This window comes from Carassius carassius, chromosome 30 (assembly GCF_963082965.1).
Source record: "Carassius carassius chromosome 30, fCarCar2.1, whole genome shotgun sequence".
Taxonomy (NCBI): domain Eukaryota; kingdom Metazoa; phylum Chordata; class Actinopteri; order Cypriniformes; family Cyprinidae; genus Carassius; species Carassius carassius.
In genome coordinates, this window is record NC_081784.1 from 3,716,430 (window position 1) to 3,736,429 (window position 20,000).

General features: G+C 36.2%; 1 protein-coding gene across 2 annotated transcripts in view; it reads left to right on the forward strand.

The window, feature by feature from the left end:
* LOC132110425 (runt-related transcription factor 3-like) overlaps nucleotides 1-20,000 on the forward strand; it is a 54,160-nt gene that overhangs the window by 20,763 nt on the left and 13,397 nt on the right. For both annotated transcript variants that reach the window (XM_059517015.1, XM_059517016.1), the window contains 4 exons: nucleotides 2,253-2,497; nucleotides 3,514-3,670; nucleotides 5,233-5,337; nucleotides 17,100-17,258. In XM_059517015.1, the coding sequence (XP_059372998.1) occupies nucleotides 2,253-2,497; nucleotides 3,514-3,670; nucleotides 5,233-5,337; nucleotides 17,100-17,258 (666 nt within the window). The remainder of the gene's footprint in view (nucleotides 1-2,252; nucleotides 2,498-3,513; nucleotides 3,671-5,232; nucleotides 5,338-17,099; nucleotides 17,259-20,000) is intronic.

A 20,000-nucleotide genomic window follows, 5' to 3' on the forward strand; every position in this document is an offset into this window, starting at 1 on the left:
GCAAGCAGAATAAAACGTATTTAATGACTGTTACAAATCACCTGTTAAAAATTTAAATGAGTGTTGTAAAGGGATTTCTGTTGGCTTTACAGAAATATGAGACGTTAAATTCTATATGAGACGTTAAATATTATTAAAACTTTTAATAATAATATAATAATAATAATTACTCGACTTGTGTTGCGAATTAAAGACAAAATCTGTTCTTTCTGACTGCACTGAGCCTAACTCCTTAGTCGTGCAGAGTAAAATTATTAAACTTAACTCATTTAAAAAAGCAAATTTGTATAGGCTATAATGTATAAATGTATGTAAATACTGTAAATAATAATATATACACATAATATATACACATAATATATACACATATAATATATATATATATATATATATATATATATATATATATATATATATATATATATATATATATATATATATATATATATATATATATATATATATATATATATATATATATATATATATATATTAGCAGTTTGGGTATTTGTAGAGAGAGAGAGAGAGAGAGAGAGAGAGAGAGAGAGGGCATGTTCTTTTCCCCGTTTACACACCGTATAGGTTAAACATCGCGTTTAGGATTTGTTAATCAGTCAGTTAATTAATTTGTTACTTTGTCGTGTTCTTAGCGTCAGTTTTAGGACGCGTAAGAACATTTTATGTGTCATCAGTAACCATCAAAGAAAAAAAAAGAAGATGAAATCCACAGAAAATATTAATTCATTCAGATGACCTGTAACAGCGAGAATAGCTTTATCCTGGCTAGTTATGGGTTTTTTCTCCCCCTTTTCTTTCAGTCTGTCTCCCTCTCTCTGTCTTTTTCCCTTCCCATTCAGTCTGTTAGTTTAATGCGCTTTAATTTGCTTTCCGAGGCACCGCTGAAGGTTTTCAAACGACAAATGCGCCTGCTAGTGGTGACCGTGTGAACTCAGGGTGTGTCTATCACACAAGGACTCATTAGTCTAATTAAATACTATAAATAAGACTTATAAAATCCATTATTATATATATTGTTGAACTGTTATGATGTATAAAAAACATTAGTTATTAGAAGATTATTTTAGCATAAGATACATGGGCGATAGAGCAGAAATTTCTCAACGCTTTCAGTTTTTCATGTGCAGAAAATACTTGTTTAAATGTAAGTAGCCTTCAATTTGAACATTGTTTAATTATTGTTATTTCTATTGCTTTTTTTTGTTTTTGTTTTTTTTGAAGGGATATTTGTTGCTTTAACAAATCATGTTAATTAACCGTTTCTGGATTGCTCTATACATTATTCATTAAAAAAGTATATAAAGATCAACTGGCACAACAGACATGATTAACTTCAACAAAATATATTAAACTTTTTGTCGGTGGTTTTTAAAGGTTACACCTGGCAGGCTCTAAACTTTAATACATTATGTGGCATAGCATGTGAGGAGAGGAGTGAAATATTTATTGATTGCTCATATGGCTGATAATAGAGGAGCTTTCAGTTTTGCTCCGGAGCGTTTGATGGGTGCGTCAAACCCAGCCTTGTCTGCCAATTGGTCGATTAGACCCGGCCCTGATTCCTGATTGGTGGAGCGCTCAGCGCACTCCAGGCTATAATGAGATGAGTAAATAACGCTTGTCTGCAGAGCGCGGAGCGCAGCTTATGTGTGTTCGTACGTGAGACTACCGGAACACTTTTTTCTAGCATAAAATCAATTTTAAGCTTAAACATTCAATTGGAAACAAAACATTTGACAACTAAACCGGACTTTATTGCAGACATTCTTCTGAAACTGTTGGATTAATTTGTGTGGACTTTATTTTCAGAGGCTCTGGACTTATAGAACAGAAAGGGTCGCTCTGACTGAAAGTAAAACTGACATCCAGGAGCAGCACACACCTGCTGTACACACTCTGGAATAAATGCGGTTTAATAAATAGCTTCAGAATTATATATCCAAATGCTTTGAGAAGGGTAGACTACTTGCAGTTTTGTGTTTTCACCCAAATTCCTTTCGTCGTGCAGCACGAGAGCGTGAGCGCGCGTATGTGTGCTTGCGGTTTCTTGTTTTTTTGCTGAAGTCAGTGATAAACTCAAGCGCTTCTGCGTTCTGCATTAAAACGCGAAGTATACTGTCACAGAGGAGTTTTCCTGGTCCACTGTCACGGACTTTTTGTACTTACCCCATCTGGGTGCCTGAACTCTTCACGGGGTCTTATTTGTAAATCTGTTGTGATGCATATTCCCGTAGACCCGAGCACGAGCAGACGGTTCACGCCGCCCTCCGCCTCGTTCCCGTGCGCTAAAGTGACAGAGAGTCCGAACATGAGCGCACCGGGACCGCTGCGGGCCGGGCGCCAGATGGAGAGCCGCACCGTGGTGGACGTGCTGGCGGATCACGCCGGAGAACTGGTGCGCACCGACAGCCCCAACTTCCTCTGCTCGGTCCTGCCGTCTCACTGGAGGTGCAACAAAACTCTGCCTGTGGCTTTCAAGGTAATTTCTGTAGCCTAATATAACTTTTTCATGGTGTTGTCGATCAAATCACAAGTCAGTCAGGACGCGCTTAATAGCTGCTAGTGTTTACAGAAGTCGCGCTCTCGTGAAGAGATAACCATAGCAACGGTAGGCTGCGCGAGCGTTTTCCGTTAGAATCCATTACAAATGATACAAACTGTAAGTACTGTCATTATTTATCACTTCTCACAAATTTATATAAAAGACGTGCAAAAGAAAATGGTTTTTTTTACAGATAGAGTAAGATAGTTGTCAAATCGCCAAGCTCACCAGTTCATTGCTGGAAATTACTGACAAAAATGTTTTTGAACAAAACTCCACACCCCTAAGAGTCACTGAATAATTAAAAACCGGCATATATATTATTATTATTATTATTATTTTATTTTTTTATTTATGATATCATCGTGCTTGACTGATAATATTAACAGAGAATAAAAACAAAAACCTGACAATTTGGCAACACATTGTACGGTCCTAGTTTTCTACTAATACTATTATTATTATTAGCCTATTATTATTATTATTATTGTTGTTGTTGTTGTCGTTATTGTTTAATTGAAAAATATCCGTTGTAATGATCACCGCGACAACGCCATCCCGGTTATAATGTTTTGTTTTCGGGAGGAAAAAAAATACTGTTAGGCTAGATGTAATTATTATTCATATCGAAATAGTGTTTATTTTTGTATTTAGCATATATATAAGTCGTGCACTTGCAGCAAAAATAATTTAAATGAAGTTGCTCAAATTGAAGAAAAAAGCAAAAATTGATTATATTAATGGAAACGATGTATCCGGAGCTAATCATACACATTTTATTTGCATAATACAATCATATTAACTATAATCGCTAATATATTATAATCATGTATGCAACGCTATATTGCAATAATTAGTGTGAGGGTTGCATCCCGGGTTTGTTTGGTTTGGGGTTTGTTGGGTTTGTGTGTGTTGTTGACTGGGTTTGTTGGGTTGATCTGTGTGTTTATCAGGTGGTGGCTCTCGGTGACGTTCCTGACGGGACTCTGGTCACGGTAATGGCGGGAAATGATGAGAATTATTCCGCGGAGCTGAGGAACGCGTCTGCCGTCATGAAGAACCAGGTGGCGAGATTCAACGACCTGCGCTTTGTGGGCAGGAGCGGCAGAGGTACCACATCTATCCGTTTTTCTGTCTGTAGTCAGCGTGCATGCGGTGGAAATCCAACAACATATTTATACATTATGATAATATATATATTTATATAGAATAGTTATATTTATATTTCTTCATGCAAGCACAATTTAAAATTGATAAATGAAGCTTAAATATTGCACAGTGGAGATCGAAAAAAAGCGTACAGCATCCTTCAATTACTTGTCCCAGAGAAATAGTTTCCCCACAGCAGAGAAATCTTAAACGATTTGAGGTTTTAAAAAAAACATCTCGTTTATACACCTAGCTTTTACATAGCTCACATTCTTTCACAAGCTTTTCTTTCTCATCTTTTCCCTCTTGGCCTCGCTCCTCGCACTCACATTTTTCCTGTAAATGTTACATTTTAAATAGTTGCAGACGGATGAGTGGAAAGCGTTGCAGAGTGTGAATTAAAAGTACCTTTCATTTCTGCAGTCAATTACCCCGCCCTCATAGCCCTCATACAAGCCACGGCTTTCTCCCCCTCAAAGCACAGCTTCATTGCATTTAGAGATCACACACGTACACACACAAACACACACACACACACACACACACATATGCAACACAGAAGAGTCCCAGAAACAATCTGGAACACATTGTCTGACTAATCCACATCATAAATGGATTTGAAAGCGCATCAAAGCAGTAGTGCTGCCTCTTTTCAGAGGAAACTCATTCATTTCCCAGCTGTGTGTGACCCACCTCATTGGGATTGTGCATGAATCTTTACTTCATTCAGCCTGAGAGAGTTTCTGTTTACCTGAGGGCTTTTCTGGTGTATAATCAACTTTATGTAATGTAGAAATTTTTCTCAACCGAAAAAAAAACTACACAGAAAAAAAGGTCAGTTGAGCGGTAGCTTAAGGTACAAAAGCTAAAAGATACATTTTTGCACCTTATTTACCACTAAATGGTACATATTATAGCCTCAAAGGTACATATTGGTGCTTTAAAATGACATATTAGTAGCCTACTTTAAAAGTACATACATTTAATATCTAAAGGGTACATGTTAGTACTTTTCAAACTGTGAACCAACTATCACAGTATTGTTTACATGAGAGTTTACATGATACACCACTTTCTGTAATGAATTCAGAAAATATATAGTATGCAGATATTATGTGAAGATTATTTTGTCATAAAAATGTTGCTAAAAAAACCAGATGCACAATATTTGTTACTGTTTCAAACCACAAATAGTTTCCGTTTTTGACTCAACATGTTGACAGTGGGGTCTGAAAATCTGAAACCGGAAAATGAAAATGCTTGTGTTTTGCAGTGTTTTTCAATACAAATGTTATAATCAGCATTATATTTTCAGAGAAAAGTTGAATTGCAAAATGTATATGTATTTTAAAATGCCCTCATTTTGTTTTAGTGACAACAGCACTCTCGCTACACGAACGAAACTCCATCCAGCATGATTTTAAAATGCTTGTGTTTATTTCTAGTATTAAATTCATTTGTGGATCATGCAATATCATTTCAAACTGGCAAAAAGGGTGACATTTTATCCTGTGTCTTCTCAGGAAAGAGCTTCACTTTGACCATCACTGTGTTCACTGGACCACCCCAGGTCGCCACATACCACCGTGCTATCAAAGTCACCGTGGACGGACCTCGAGAACCAAGACGTGAGTACCCAGAATTCCCCTGAATGACTATCAAAAAGAGCGTTAACAGAGGTGTACAACGGTTTCCAGTACTGGTTTTTCGGAACTCTTTGCATGACAATTTTCTGCATGAACTCAAATGGTGTGTTTATATATAAGTAATTAATCAGGAGCTGTGTGTTTCTTTGTGCATGAAACCAGCACAGTATGCAACAGAAAGAGGTGTTGTCTGTTTTATTGGTTTATTGTCTGTGTATAATTTCATGCTAGATCGCAAATCACAACTCTGGTAGAAAAGTATTTATTTTGCGGTTTTTGATAGTGAGGGAAAGTATTTGAGGAGGTGATATGAGATGAGATAGTCTCTCTTTTGTGTCTGCTTTATACTGTGTTATTTACTACAGTAAAAACCAGGCTGAGCAGTCTTTAGTACGTGTGCCAAGTAAAACAAATTAGTTAATCTGTTGGTTCCTGGAGTTTTTCTAACTGTATTAGAGCTTGAAGGTTGATAATGGCTCACTATTTTTGCGTGTTATGATTTTGATATTATTCTATGTTGGGATGGAGTATTCGGATGGTGCAACGAGTATTTGAACTATTTTCGGAGCACCGACGACGTTAAAAGACCTATGAGTCATTCACAGATGGCACTGGGGAATAGAGCCACTGTGTGTGTGTTCCCAAATAAAACAGTGTATTTTTGTGAGTAAGTGTTGGTTTCGATGTCTCCCTGTATTCTTTAATTGGGTGTATACATACCTGTACAGCAGCAAGTGTTAATATTAAACAGCGAACAGTCCTTCGTGGTCTAGATGGTTGCCAACCTCAGATGTCAGTTGTGGTGTGTTATTAAGCTGTTTCGGGAGCAAAGAGCGAGGGTGCGTCTCTGAGCTGCAAACACAGAGGGTTCAATGAAAGTGGACACTCTTTCTGACCAGCAGGGTCAGCAGTGCCTGACCACATTAGAGCCACTAAATTAACACAGCACTGAACGCCTGCTAGGGGTACAGATCCATAACACTAATGCAGCCCATGACCACAGCAAGAGGGGGCCAGAGAGAGATAAGAGTAAGTTAGTGCCTCTGTTTAAAAAGCCTAAAAAAAATCCGATTTTCAACAAATTAATTTATATTAATAGTTTAGTATTTAATTTATATGTATATAGAACAGTGTATATATATTGCATGACTTAGTGAAAACTGGTAGTGAGGTGTGCTTAACTTTCAAAAATAAAATGCTAAATTTATGCTGATTTAAATCTTAAAGAGTTGTATTACAGTATTTTTGTATTTACAGTATAATAACTTATTTTGAGAGAAAATGTGTTTGCATTAAATAATGCAATAAATCCTAATGACCCTTAAAATAGGCTTCAGTTTCTTTATACATATTTTCTTTATTTTGAACGTTTGAAATATGACCTGAACATGGTTTTGTTCTGTAAAATAAATCTATGATTACCTGAGTTACCTGAGGTATGCCACTTGTTTTGATATTTTATAAAATGCAAATTACACATAGTGATGCAAAGTACATGCAAAAACCCCTTTTGGTTCAATCTGGCACTATGTTTACCTTTTTTAATATCTGTAATTCTAGATTTCCTCATGCATGTCATATTTATCATAATGGCTGACTGATGCTTGGCTTGTAATGAGTCTTTAGAGCTGTTTCCTGCAGAGCGGGTCACACGACCGTACCTTTAGACTATGCTCACTCAACTAGCACTAATGAACAGGTGCTTCAGACGTAATGCAGTTTTAAATGATGTGCAAGTGAGCGTCGTTTCATGTGGTTATGGTGGTGAGGTTGCATTAGACTTTGACATCTAGATCCTCTATCAAAATTGTTTTATTGCTATAAAAAATGTAAACTAGTACAGCAAAAAGTGTACACTGACCATCCAATCATGCTGAATATTAATCTGCATGTTTTAGATTGAAGTCTTTTAAATTCACTGCTTTGTTCATTTGCTGTTTGTGTGTGAATATGCACTGGATTGTGTGTGTGTGTGTGTGTTCTGCTTTAGTCAGATATGTTGTGTTGATGGCATCTTTCATGAGAAAAACCGCACCCTCTTCTCCCCCAGGCACTGACTTAGGCTGTATGTGTACTTTGATAGTGCTGCCAATAGAATAATACCTCATTAAAGTTTACCTGCGGAGTTGATAAACCTGATGGACGGGACAATCCCCCCACCACATGGGGAACTTTCCATAGACACAATATAATATAATATAGTCATACTTAAATTATTATAGGAGTGCGTTTTACAAGGAAATTAAATGTTTTGTATAATTCATTGTGTTACTTACTGTTTCTTTGTAATTATTTGTGAAACTTACTAGAGTGAAAATTGTTTCAGAATAAATACAACACCAATTTTTCAAGTGTATAAATGTCATTACCTAACAACCTGTCAAACAAAGCATCATTCATTTTTAAGGCACACATTTATCAAGCAAAACATTGCAGCTGGTTAGAAGCCATTGCAAAAATTGCTCAGAAAAGTGAAGTCAGTTCTGACAAAAGCTTATGCGGCAATTGAGTGCAGATGCCATTTGAATTTAAATTTCATTGAGAAGAGAAGAGATGGGATTATGATCAGGGGTTTCGGGTTCGACTGTATTTGCATTTTAGCACACAGCTCATAGAGGGCATGTAAATCTGTTAACAATATCATTTGCTGTGTTATTTTTCCACAGATATCATTCTGTGTTTCTGTAAATAAAGGAGTGTACATGCATACATTAGTATGTGTGTGCGTGTAAAACACCTGTCAGGTGCGTCATCCATTAAATAATGTATGCCACACCCATAGAAATGAATACATAGTTCTGCATATTGAAGGTGATATCGAAAACAAAAATAAAGTATAGCCCTCTTTCTTTGAGAAATCTGATTGCATGCTTTATATGGATTTTCAATTGAAACTCATTTGAGATTTTTCTTTCCTATTGGACGATAAAAATCCTGCATGTGTGTTTCATATGTGTTTTAATGGTGGCATCATCACACTTATGCTATTAACTGTCATTCTGCTATCAGTGCATCATAAGAATGTTTCTTCAAAGCAACTCTAACAGCTAGTGGCAGTTTTCGTCACTGCTGACGCTAATTATGAATGGTGCCAATATTGGACGGCAATGCTTGGAATGTGTTTGAAAAATGAACAGACAATTCATTACAGTGGAATGCATGCAATGCAGATTTAACCACTGAATGGGTGCACTGCTGCTTTAGCATTCATGCAATGAATCCTTGCTGCTACTAATGCTCCAGTGTCTTTGAGGATGTAACAGTTGATTCTGTTCTCTCATTATCTACACCTCCCAGTCATATTTTCTTTGACGGATTAACTCAACATTTACTGACAAAAGAGGCATGGAGCATGGATACACCCCTGCACAAGTCACACACATCTTACAGGCTCAGTTTGTGTTTGTGAACTTCCTTGTTTATTCTTTCACCCAAGCAGACACCACTAGTAGCTTTAAAGAGTAATTTAATAAAGTAGCATAATAAAACACCTCCTAGTCCATGATAAACGTCTGAGAGGCATTGAGTAGGAGACAGAGACAGAAAGGGGAGGGAGAAGTGTTACGGGAATATTATAGTGAATCATATGTTTATTTTTCTGCCATTTTTAACAGTGAGGAAAATTCTGCAAATAGCATAAATGAAGAAGCAAGATGTGCCCAGACTGCTAAGAAACACAGACATGCTGAGCTTGTTGGAAAAAGGAGATTTTCTCTTCGTCAGAGGGTAGTGTTTCAGGATTTTAAATGGGTCATATCATGAGGAATCAATTTATCCTTGATCTTTTGAGATGAAAGACTTCATTGTGCCATGAAAATGTAACGATTCAAGCTCAAAATGTTCTGTTAACATTTCTTGCTTCTGCACTTCCACAGCTTTCTGACGTCAGACAGATAGATACGCTTGACCAGGACTGCCATACGTTAATGATGTCAGTTTGATTTTCAGAAACTTGACCCATCCACTGATGGCAAGATAATAAAGGAAGTAGAATATATTCTATTATTTATAAATATGGGAAGATCTAAAGATCAGATTAAATTTAGGAAAGTCTGTCAACCTCTGCAGATCATGTGGATTGTCTTGCAAGCAAAAGCAGTACAATGTTTGTTATTTCACATGTGCAGAGGACATTCACGAAGACAAAGCCGATGTATAATGGTCAAGGCTAAATTAATTTTATGTATATATAAAATAACATTAGTATTTTATAAATTATTATAAAATTATATATTAAATAATAAATACAAATAAATTACTATATAAAATGCATTTTATTTATGTCATTAAATATATTAATGTATTATTTTTTAATATAAATTAGTAGATATATTACATATATTTAAAAATATATATTATTATTTAAAAATATGCAGAAATTATATTTATATAACATATTTGTAAATCTATATTATGACCTAAAGTTTTCCAATTGAAGTTCTTAGCGATGTATTAATTTAAATAACATCTTCATGGAACATGATCTTTAATTAATATCCTAATGATTTTTGGCATAAAAGAAAAATATATAATTTTGACCCCTTTTTTTGGCTTTTGCTAAAAATATACCCCAGCAACTTAAGACTGGTTTTCTGTTCCAGGGTCACATATATACACATTATAATTAGACTATATATAATCTTCATATCTACGTTAAGTCTCATTTAGATTTTAAAGTAAAGATTTAAGTGTGTGAACTTTAAGACTGAAACCTGTTCTACATGACAGATACATCTCAGTTCTCACACTCCTGCAAGCTGCAGTTGCGTCAAATCCTGTTACACGCACATATATGCGTAGGCGCTTGAGTTTTGAAGTCAAGGGTCTCTTCCTGCCCTTTAACACCTCTAGCAGTTCTCATCAGAACACTTCTGCCTCTTGCTCTGTCATCTCCTCCCTAATTTCCACTCCATTTTCCAGAATATTCTCAAATAAAGCCTTCAGCCAGTCAGTATCTGCTGAGAGCTGCCCATTTAAAGAGTATACCCTGTATACCCTCACACTGAAATTCCTCACACTGAAGCTCAGTTGCATTTCAATTTCATTAGTTTGGCACGGGAATGCGCTCCTTAATAGTGCACTTTACACAAAGAGCACTCTTTCTTATGTCCTATAATCTCCAGGCGTTCGATTTCAGAACTTTCCAGCTGTGTTCAGCCAGCAGAGAGCAGGAGACCTCTGTCAGATGCATGTTTGTTCGAAGATAGTCGAGCACGTCGCATCTTCTGGGTCAGAAGGGTTTCTTGGTTTGAGTTACAAGTAGTTCAATCAAAACCAACCAAACACCAAACCACACATAGCAGGTGCATATAAGCATACAAAAGCACTGACTGCCCCTCAAAGGTTTGGATGCACATACTCATTCTACACAACTTAGAAAAATAAAAAATTGGGAAATAACAGTATGAGAATTATGTAGTGAATTATATGTGATTAATTTTAATGAAACAAATCAATTATGCTATTTTTGAGCGTTTTCTTTATCTAGAGATAGAATAGACAAAGAAGCAGAAGAAGTTCAAAAATAAGTCACATTCATAAAACAACTTCAGATATGTGATATATATTCATATATATATGTCACATATGTTACACCTATATAAACATATATGTAATTTCTCACTGAAGTCATGAAAAGCCACTAACAAACGTTTGTTGCTACACCCTTTTTGTTTTTCATGCTCTTTTTTGCATTAGACATGAACAGGAAAAGCACATTCAGGGTGTAACAACACAGACATAGAAAACACAAAGCGGTGGGTGACTGTATCTGGCTGGTGTTTTGTCTGATGGATATGGGCACTACTGAAGGGTCTTTCTTTATCTCACCTGCTCCAACATGCCCTGGAGAATGAATAAAGGATAACAATAAGAGAGAATCTTTATTTTCTTGCAAACAGGAACCATTGGGATTGTTTATATGATTTTCACATGCCTTAACCACTACACATGGTTGAGTGTTTTAATTTAAAATATATGTATTGATATGAATTTGTATGTAGTACACATCTTCAATTACTCAAGTAATATTTTTTTTCATGTTCCAATTGAAGGAGGTTATTAAAGTTACTAAAGATAATCATTCAAAAGCGTTGAACGGTGATCTTCTGGTTTATTGTTTTATTATCAATATCAACAACATAACATACAGTGGCAGGTCTATTTTTATGCACTTACACAGCAAGATCTAATACACAGATTAAAAATGTTGACACATATCCAGATTTTTTGTCCTATCTGTTGACATTCTCTTAAGACATAACCGACTGTGTTTACATTAATACCTTGCCAAGACAGGCATTTTGACCACATTTCCACACATGCACATATCCGAAATCAGTATGACAGACACCTACCAATTTCTGTATTACCTCTATTACAAATTCTGTATTCTGAATTGCTAGTACTGTAGAAAGATTTATCATTAGATATTGGTCTGCTACCAGTACTTTTGATACCCTTCATATTTGAGGTGCAAAAAAAGTCAGAACACCTCAGAAACAGTGCAGTTTGAGTTTGAATAGAGGCTCTGTTTGGGATTTCAGTTTACTGCCCAACACACTTAACTGACACAAACCCACTTCCTGTCATGGGCTGATGGGATTGGTCACACACTGGCCTAACATCATGACAACTCTCAGATGGAGACAGACCGAATTCAGGGTGTTTCAAAAAGGAAGACAGGTTCAGCGATCTTAACAGATGTAGAAACGTCTCCAGCATTCGTTACTACGGAAGTACACTTTCATCTGAGGCCTTGATTTCCACACCTGACGTACGCAAAAACTCGCAATCACCAACTGTCAGCTACAACTGTGTAAATAATTACTGCATTATTCAACATATTAAGACATTTTAAGTCATAGAAGTGCTTTATAGTTCGTTTTCAGAGCTATACAAATTCTAACTGCTCTCATCCTCAGCTGCCCAATGTCTATATGTTTACAAAGTGTAATATTCACCAAATTAGTTTTTGTAAATTAAGAGAAAAAAAAGAGCTGAATTACCAAAGTTAATTTGAATTTTTCCTTCTTTTTGAATTGTGGTATTGTCTGGAAATGACATGCAAAAACAAAATGTGCTGTGGTAATTTTTATGCCAAAAGTCAAAAGTGTGCCTATGCTTTCTTCAGAATTGAGCTTCTTGCGTGTTTATTCAGTATTTTTGCTAATTAAATTTTTTATGTTTTTAGCACTGGAAAGTATGGTATAGAATGATTTTCACTCACAAATTACTAGTAAATTTCAGTTAATTACAAAGAAACAGCAAGTAACTCATTGAATATAACATGACATTTTGAAATAGAAAGTATGAATTAGTATTTTAGTATTAGTGTTTTCTTGTAAACCCTCCAAATTGTGTATTAATGACAATATAAAAAAAAAATGTTTTTGCAGATTTTACTTCAAAATAAGCACTGCTTATTTTTCAGATCACTAAACATTCTTCAGTCAGTTGGGCAAAAGCATGCTTTACCCTCAGTCTGTGCAGATCGATTTCACAATGTTATCAAGTGCCTATCAGTCCCATTTATAGACCCCCGTACAAATATTTAGAGTGTGCCTGCCGTGACACGTCTGGCCCTCCACAGTGGATGTCGAGTTTCAGCCCTGCCCAAATACACACACACTCTGACACCGCTTAAAGAGCCTGTGTTCTTTCAGTCCAAAAGGGAACATATGTTTCTTTCTTTTCATCGTTAGAGAGAGAAAATGAAGAGAGGGAGGAAAGGAAGGAAGCTGGGCGTATCAGTTGATCAGTGTGAGTATGAGAGCCGAAACTGTGCTGAGGGCCTCTGTTTACACGCTCCACTCACAGAAAGTATGGACTCGAATGAATGATGATGATATCTATACTGTTTATATCACAGTATTTATTGGGCAGGATGATTTTACACTATGTGAGAGTGCCAATGAAACTTTAAGTAATGCTAAAACAGAGCAGGTCATGTCCCAAATGGGTCAAGATGAGGAAGACTTTAATTTTAAAGAGTGCACTACATTTGTAGTTGTTCTTTATACACTGAATGTCTGGTGAAAAATAGTTGTTGTCTGTGTTTGCATGTCAGTCTGTGCATCTGTGGTGTAGATTAGTGATGGGTCGTAAAGAAATTAATAATAAAAAAAAGTTTAGTTCATTGAAATTGTCTCATGAAGAAAGAATGAATTGCAAAGTGAACTAATTATTTATGTTTCTTGTAATTAATCCTTTGCTGCATTTTTATTATCTCTTAATTTGGAATATGTTGAAAGATTATTTTGTGAAATTGTACAGGGAATTTGCCCTACTGAAAATAATAATAATAATCACATCTAACTTTGGTCAAAATGAGTAAATGATTAACAATTTCTTCATTTTTTTATTGTACAAGATCAGATGAGAGAGTCTGTCAAGTGATCTGCTCTTCCCTCATTAGTGTGCTTTCAGTCACTCTTTCTTCAAGTTTCATTATTACGCCAGTAGATGTCAACGAGTTACTGTCCATTCCAATTCATGAATGAGTCACTGAATCATTAATTCAAATGATTCGTTCAGAAACTACTCAAGTAACTTTCTTTATGAGTGCTCATTGAATCAGTTCCTCGACCTTTTCATTCCAAAACATTGATTCATTCAGAAACCATTTCAAGTCTTTATGAGTCATTAAATCATTGACTCTGCCAGGTAAAAGTATCTATGTATTTTAAAATAGACAAAAATAAATCTCACTAAATTATGTAATCGGATAAAAAAAGACACTACTTTTTTTTCCAAATGACCATTTCAGTATGAATTATTATTCTAAGTTAACCTATCTCATTAAAAATAATGCATACTCTAATTCATACTAAAAAAATAAATGCGTGTGAAGATGCGATTTTCAAAGCATTTAGGACTTTATTATAAGAGTGGTGTACATGCATATTGTGTATATCATAATGTGTCTGTTGCAGTTGTGCTGAGTTCATCCCAGATCATTTCCCTGTGATATGAGAGGGATGCACTCATTATTAATAAGTGTGTCCTGTGGTTATGATATCATTCTCACAAAAGTCAACATTCCTGTCTAAGTGCCCCTTACCTATGAAATATTCATTCATCCATAATAATTCAGACAGGGTCAATGTTGACAGGGTAGATGTAGGGTTTGACCCCATGACCATCCAGGAGAGAAACTGCCCATGCTAGTGCCTGAACAGAAAGGCTTTAACTGTGTAACTTTTTAAACTGCAATAAGAAAATATACAGTATTGTGACTTACAGTAAGACTACAGCTTTAAAATTAAGCACTTAGTAAGAGTTAGAGGGGCTGAAAATGTTATATTTGTGACTATGCATTACATTTGACTTGATTTTTTTCTTTCATACCTCAGAATCTACAGTGAAGAGATATCAGTTGTTTAGCATTTTAGCATCAACTTTGTTTCAAATTTCTACTGAAATAAATAAATGAGACCTACAGAAAGAGAGTAGCTAGAAAATGAAAATGGATAGCAGCTCAGATCATTTGATGAGAAATTGAATTGATGTTTGATTGCACTTAAGAGATTTCTGCAGTCCTTTTCACAAGAGAAACAATTGAAAAGTTGGAAAATAAAAGTCTCTAAATGGATTTAGCCTATGTGTAGTATTTAACATTCACTCAGGAATTGCTTATTCATTTCACAAATAGTTACAAAGAAATGGCACATATAATTAAATGACGTTATTTTGAAGTAGAATTTTTACAGTTAACATAATCTCATTGCAGTCTAGGAGAAACAACTGAGAAAGTATGTTTTCCTTTCTCTGGGATCGTTGTTTTGTGTATATCACACTTCATAAACAAGCCAAAAAGTACTAAAATTACTGTTTACCATTTAAAACAAATCAGAGAGGGAGACAGCATCAACAAATGGAAGGAGGGATAAACTGACAGAAATATTACCCCAGGGGAACAAAAACGTGAAGTGATGTATTTCCCTTGAGTGAAAGAGAGGGCAAGAACACACAAAATCCATATCACAGCGTCTGTTATTCCACTATATATGAATAAAATATTCAAATACAGCCATTACTCCACATTAAAAACCACAAAATGCTCACATGTTCCTCACACACACCACTGATTGTCACATTAAACTCATCCATTAGAGCTGACCAGACTACACGTATGATGATGATGGTGTGTGTGTGTCTGTAATGGCTATGGCAAATTATTTTCTGTGATAAGCCCACACACATACACACAGTCATAGTGATGTTTTTCTTGGTGATTTCCTCTGTGGATCATCAAGCATTGCATGAGTCATGACTGAGGACACAGCTATGTCTTAAAGCCATAAGCTCTTTTTCAGATCCTTTTTGCACAATATTTGTGTTATTATGCTTATTAGAACGCTGATGTCAAACTTTATTGCGATCATTTGTGAGTGTGTCTGCTCCTGTGTGAGTTGCTGTCTATGTAAAGCATTCCAAAACACATTCCATTAGTTAGTAGATGCTGTCTTGCCTGTGTATTTTAGTGTTTATTTTTAGTTGTTATGCGAAAATCTGTTAAATTGTTTGCACTCTATTTACTGCATGTCAGTTATTTCAGTTACTTCAGTTACTTATTTTTCATTATAAAAATAAATAAATAAATAAAGACCCACAAATTTATGCTTTTGCATTATACCCTACCATTCAAAATATTGAAGTCAGTAAGATTTTATATAAAAAAAAAATAATAATAATAATAATTCGGCAAGAACGTTAAACTGATCAGAAGTGACAGTAATTGCATTGTTACATACAATTTCCATTTCAGATAAATGCTGATCTTTTGAACTTGTGTCAGAGTTTTCACAAAAATATTAAATAGCTGTTTTCATCACTGATAATAATAATACATGTGTCTTAAAGCAGTAAATCACCGTATCAGAATGATTTCTGAAGGATCATGTGACACTGAAGACTGGAGTAAATTCAACTTTGCATCACAAATTATATATTTTTAATAATTATTTTGAATGGTACGTAATAAGTTGTTCTGAGACTTGTGTGATGGAATTTCTTACAGCCTTTGATATGCAATCTTTAAATTTTAGTAATGCCTGTAAAGCCAATAAACCCCATTACACCCACATAATATGTGCATGATACTGAAAAGGGAATGTTTACATGAAGAAACTCCACTCACAGAAATCACCTCAGTAATAAATAACCAGAAAGTCCATGTGCAAAAACAAAACGACCAGACGTGTTACGTTACATGTTGATTGATTTTTTTTTTTTTCAGGAATTAGTCATTAAATTTAGGGAAGTCGTGGCCTAATGGTTAGAGAGTCGGACTCCCAATCGAAAGGTTGTGAGTTCGAGTCCCGGGCCGGCAGGAATTGTGGGTGGGGGGAGTGCATGTACAGTTCTCTCTCCACCTTCAATACCACGACTTAGGTGCCCTTGAGCAAGGCATTGAACCCCCAACTGCTCCCTGGGCACCGCAGCATAAATGGGTGCCCACTGCTCCGGGTGTGTGCTCACAGTGTGTGTGTGTGTTCACTGCTTTGTGTGTGTGCACCTTGGATGGGTTAAATGCAGAGCACAAATTCTGAGTATGGGTCACCATACTTGGCTGAATGTCACTTCACTTAAAGTTTCACATTTCAGAAACTTAGGCTTGAGACAAAATTTTATGTTCTGGTTCATTGTGCCACCATCATTCTGATTTATTATGCTTAACTTTTATCGTACCTGGGATATTGCTATCCTAATAACCCATTGCTTTTCTCTCCATCTCTCTGCAGGTCACAGAGTGAAGCCGGATGACCCTCATAAGCAGTTCACCGATCGCCTAAGTGACATCGAGCGTTTCCAGAGGGCCAGTCTGAGGATGAACCCTGGCAACGGGACCACCCGCTCCCACCAGACCCATTACAACCCCTCCAACTCCACACCGATACAAGGTGCGTGTTTTGTCCCTAGATGCCCTACAGATCCAGTGTATGTTTTTGCATGAGTCAGACGTTCAGACTCATCACAACGACTCGCACCTCGATGTCTGGAATCTAGCAAGCCCTCTCAATCTGGGCTCCCACGTCAGCGTGTGCGATAATGGCTGAGGATTCGTTCTCAGATGCATATAAAGACCTTTGAGCATGATGTCTGCTGGCAAACCAGCAAAACTCTCACACTCTCAAAGGCACGTATGCACTTCGATCGCAGTCTATCTTTCTATTTTCAAATAGACATACACACCCAGGCAGATTTCACACCGCACCCGTTTCGGTAATGTGTGTGTGTTGCTGAAATGTGCTTCTTTTATTCATTTCTGTTTGCTCACTGTTTCTGCAGTGTAGACTGAATCACATTTCAAAAGAACTCAGACTGGTGTGTGTATACAGCCGTCTGACTCACATCTCACTCCAGCTCTCATCTAAGATCAAGAGCATCAAATGAGTTTTATTTAGTTCTTTCAATCATTTGGGTCATAAACCTATGAATTTATTCCTTACTTCTCTCGGTTTCTAAGTTGGATGCTGTTTGTAAGCTGGATACACAATGAAATCTTATATATCAAACGTCTTTGATTTTGTCATTTTGTTAAACAATTACGCCTTTTTTTATTTATCTTTGTTTGCTCACTGCATCTGTAGTGTAGGCAGAATCGCTCATATTTTCTTAAAAACTCAAACAGAGTTGTCGTGTGTTTACGATTATCTAAGCAGTCGTGACACACATCTCTCTCTGCGATCAATCAAAAAGCGAGAAAGACCAAATGCTCCCAAAGGTCAAATCATGTCCCGCTGCAGTTCTTTCATCTTTCTTTCATTCTTTTGACCATTCGCAAATCCAAAAAGCGAACCTAATCCTATTAATTTATTCCTTACAGTAAGCTTGTAAGTTCTGAAAGAATGTTAAAACCAGATGGGTGTACAACATTAATTTTGTCAATCACTTAGCTTCTATTTCTATCGGGTCATGTTAGGGAGCTCCACCCACATTCAAATCTCATTGGTTCCATTCTTATTATTGGTTTTAAGTAACACTGTATGAGAATTATGTAGGGATTTATGTGTGACTAACAATTGTGAAAACAACTTCAAGAGGTGTCTTTTCTTTAAAAAAAAAAAAATAGTAACATTAAAAATAGAAAAAAATAATAAAAATATTTTTGTTATAACAAAAAGTGATTTTTTTTAAATGTTTTTAAATAAGTCTGTACTGCTCCCCAAGGCTACATTTATTTGTCCAATAATACAGTAAAAACAGGACAATTTTAAAATATTATTATAAGTTAAAATTTTTACTGTGTAATTTATTTCTCTGATGAAAAGCTGATTTTTCAGCAGCCATTAGTTTTCAATGTTACTTGATTCTTTAGAAATCATTCTAATATGCTGGTATAGTGCTCAATAATATGATGATTTGGTGGCGATTCATATTTTTGCATTTTTCCTCATATTTTTTGATGAATAGATAATAGATAATATTAATAATAGATAATATTTAATAAAAAAAATATTTTTTTATATGTGACCCAAAACCTTAAGTCTTAAGTGTCAATTTTTTTAAATTGAGATCTATACATCCTCTGAAAGCTGAATATACATGCCTTCCTTTGATGTATGGTTTAATAGGATCGGACAATATTTGGTCGAGATACAACTATTTGAAAATTTGGAATCTGAGGGTGCGAAAAAATCTAAATATTAAGAAAATTGCCTTTGAAGTTGTCCAAATGAATTCTTAGTAATGCATATTACTTCTTCTTTCGGCTTTTCCCTTCAGGGGTCGCCACAGCGAATCATCTCTATCCACCTATCCCTATCTTCTGCATCCTCAACACTTGCACCCACTAGCTTCATATCCTCATTAATTCCATCTATATACCTCCTCTTTGGTCTTCCTCTTTGCCTCCTGCCTGGCAGCTCCATGTCCAACATTCTCCTACCAATATACTCATTCTCCCTCCTCTGAACATGTCCAAAACATCTTAATCTGGCCTCCCTAACTTTGTCCCCCAAACGTCTAACATGAGCTGTCCCTCTGATGTACTCGTTCCTAATCCTGTCCAATCTTGTCACTCCCAAAGAGATCTACCTCTAGCTCTGATTCCTGTCTTTTCCTCAGTGCCACTGTCTCTAAACCATACAGTATAGCTGGTCTCACCACTGTCCTGTACACCTTCCCCTTGATTCTCGCTGATATTTTCCTATAACACAGAACTCCCGACACCTTTCTCCACCTATTCCAACCTGCCTGCACTCGCTTCTTTACTTCTTTCGCACACTCTCCATTACTCTGAACTGTTGACCCCAAGTACTTAAATACCCGTACCTTCTTCACCTCTTCACCCTGTAACCTTACTGTTCCACTTTCCTCCCTTTCATTCACACACATGTACGCAGTCTTACTACGACTGACTTTCATTCCTCTTCTCTCCTGCGCAAACCTCCACCTCTCCAGGTTTTCCTCCACCTGCTCCCTGCTCTCACTACAGATCACAATGTCATCTGCAAACATCATTGTCCAAGGAGACTCCTGTCTGACCTCCTTTGACAACTGGTCCATCACTATAGCAAACAGGAAGGGGCTCAGAGCCGATCCCTGATGCAGTCCCACCTCCACTTTGAACTCCTCTGTCTGACCTACAGCACCTCTCACCACTGTCCTGCTCCTCTCATACATGTCCTGCACCACTCTGA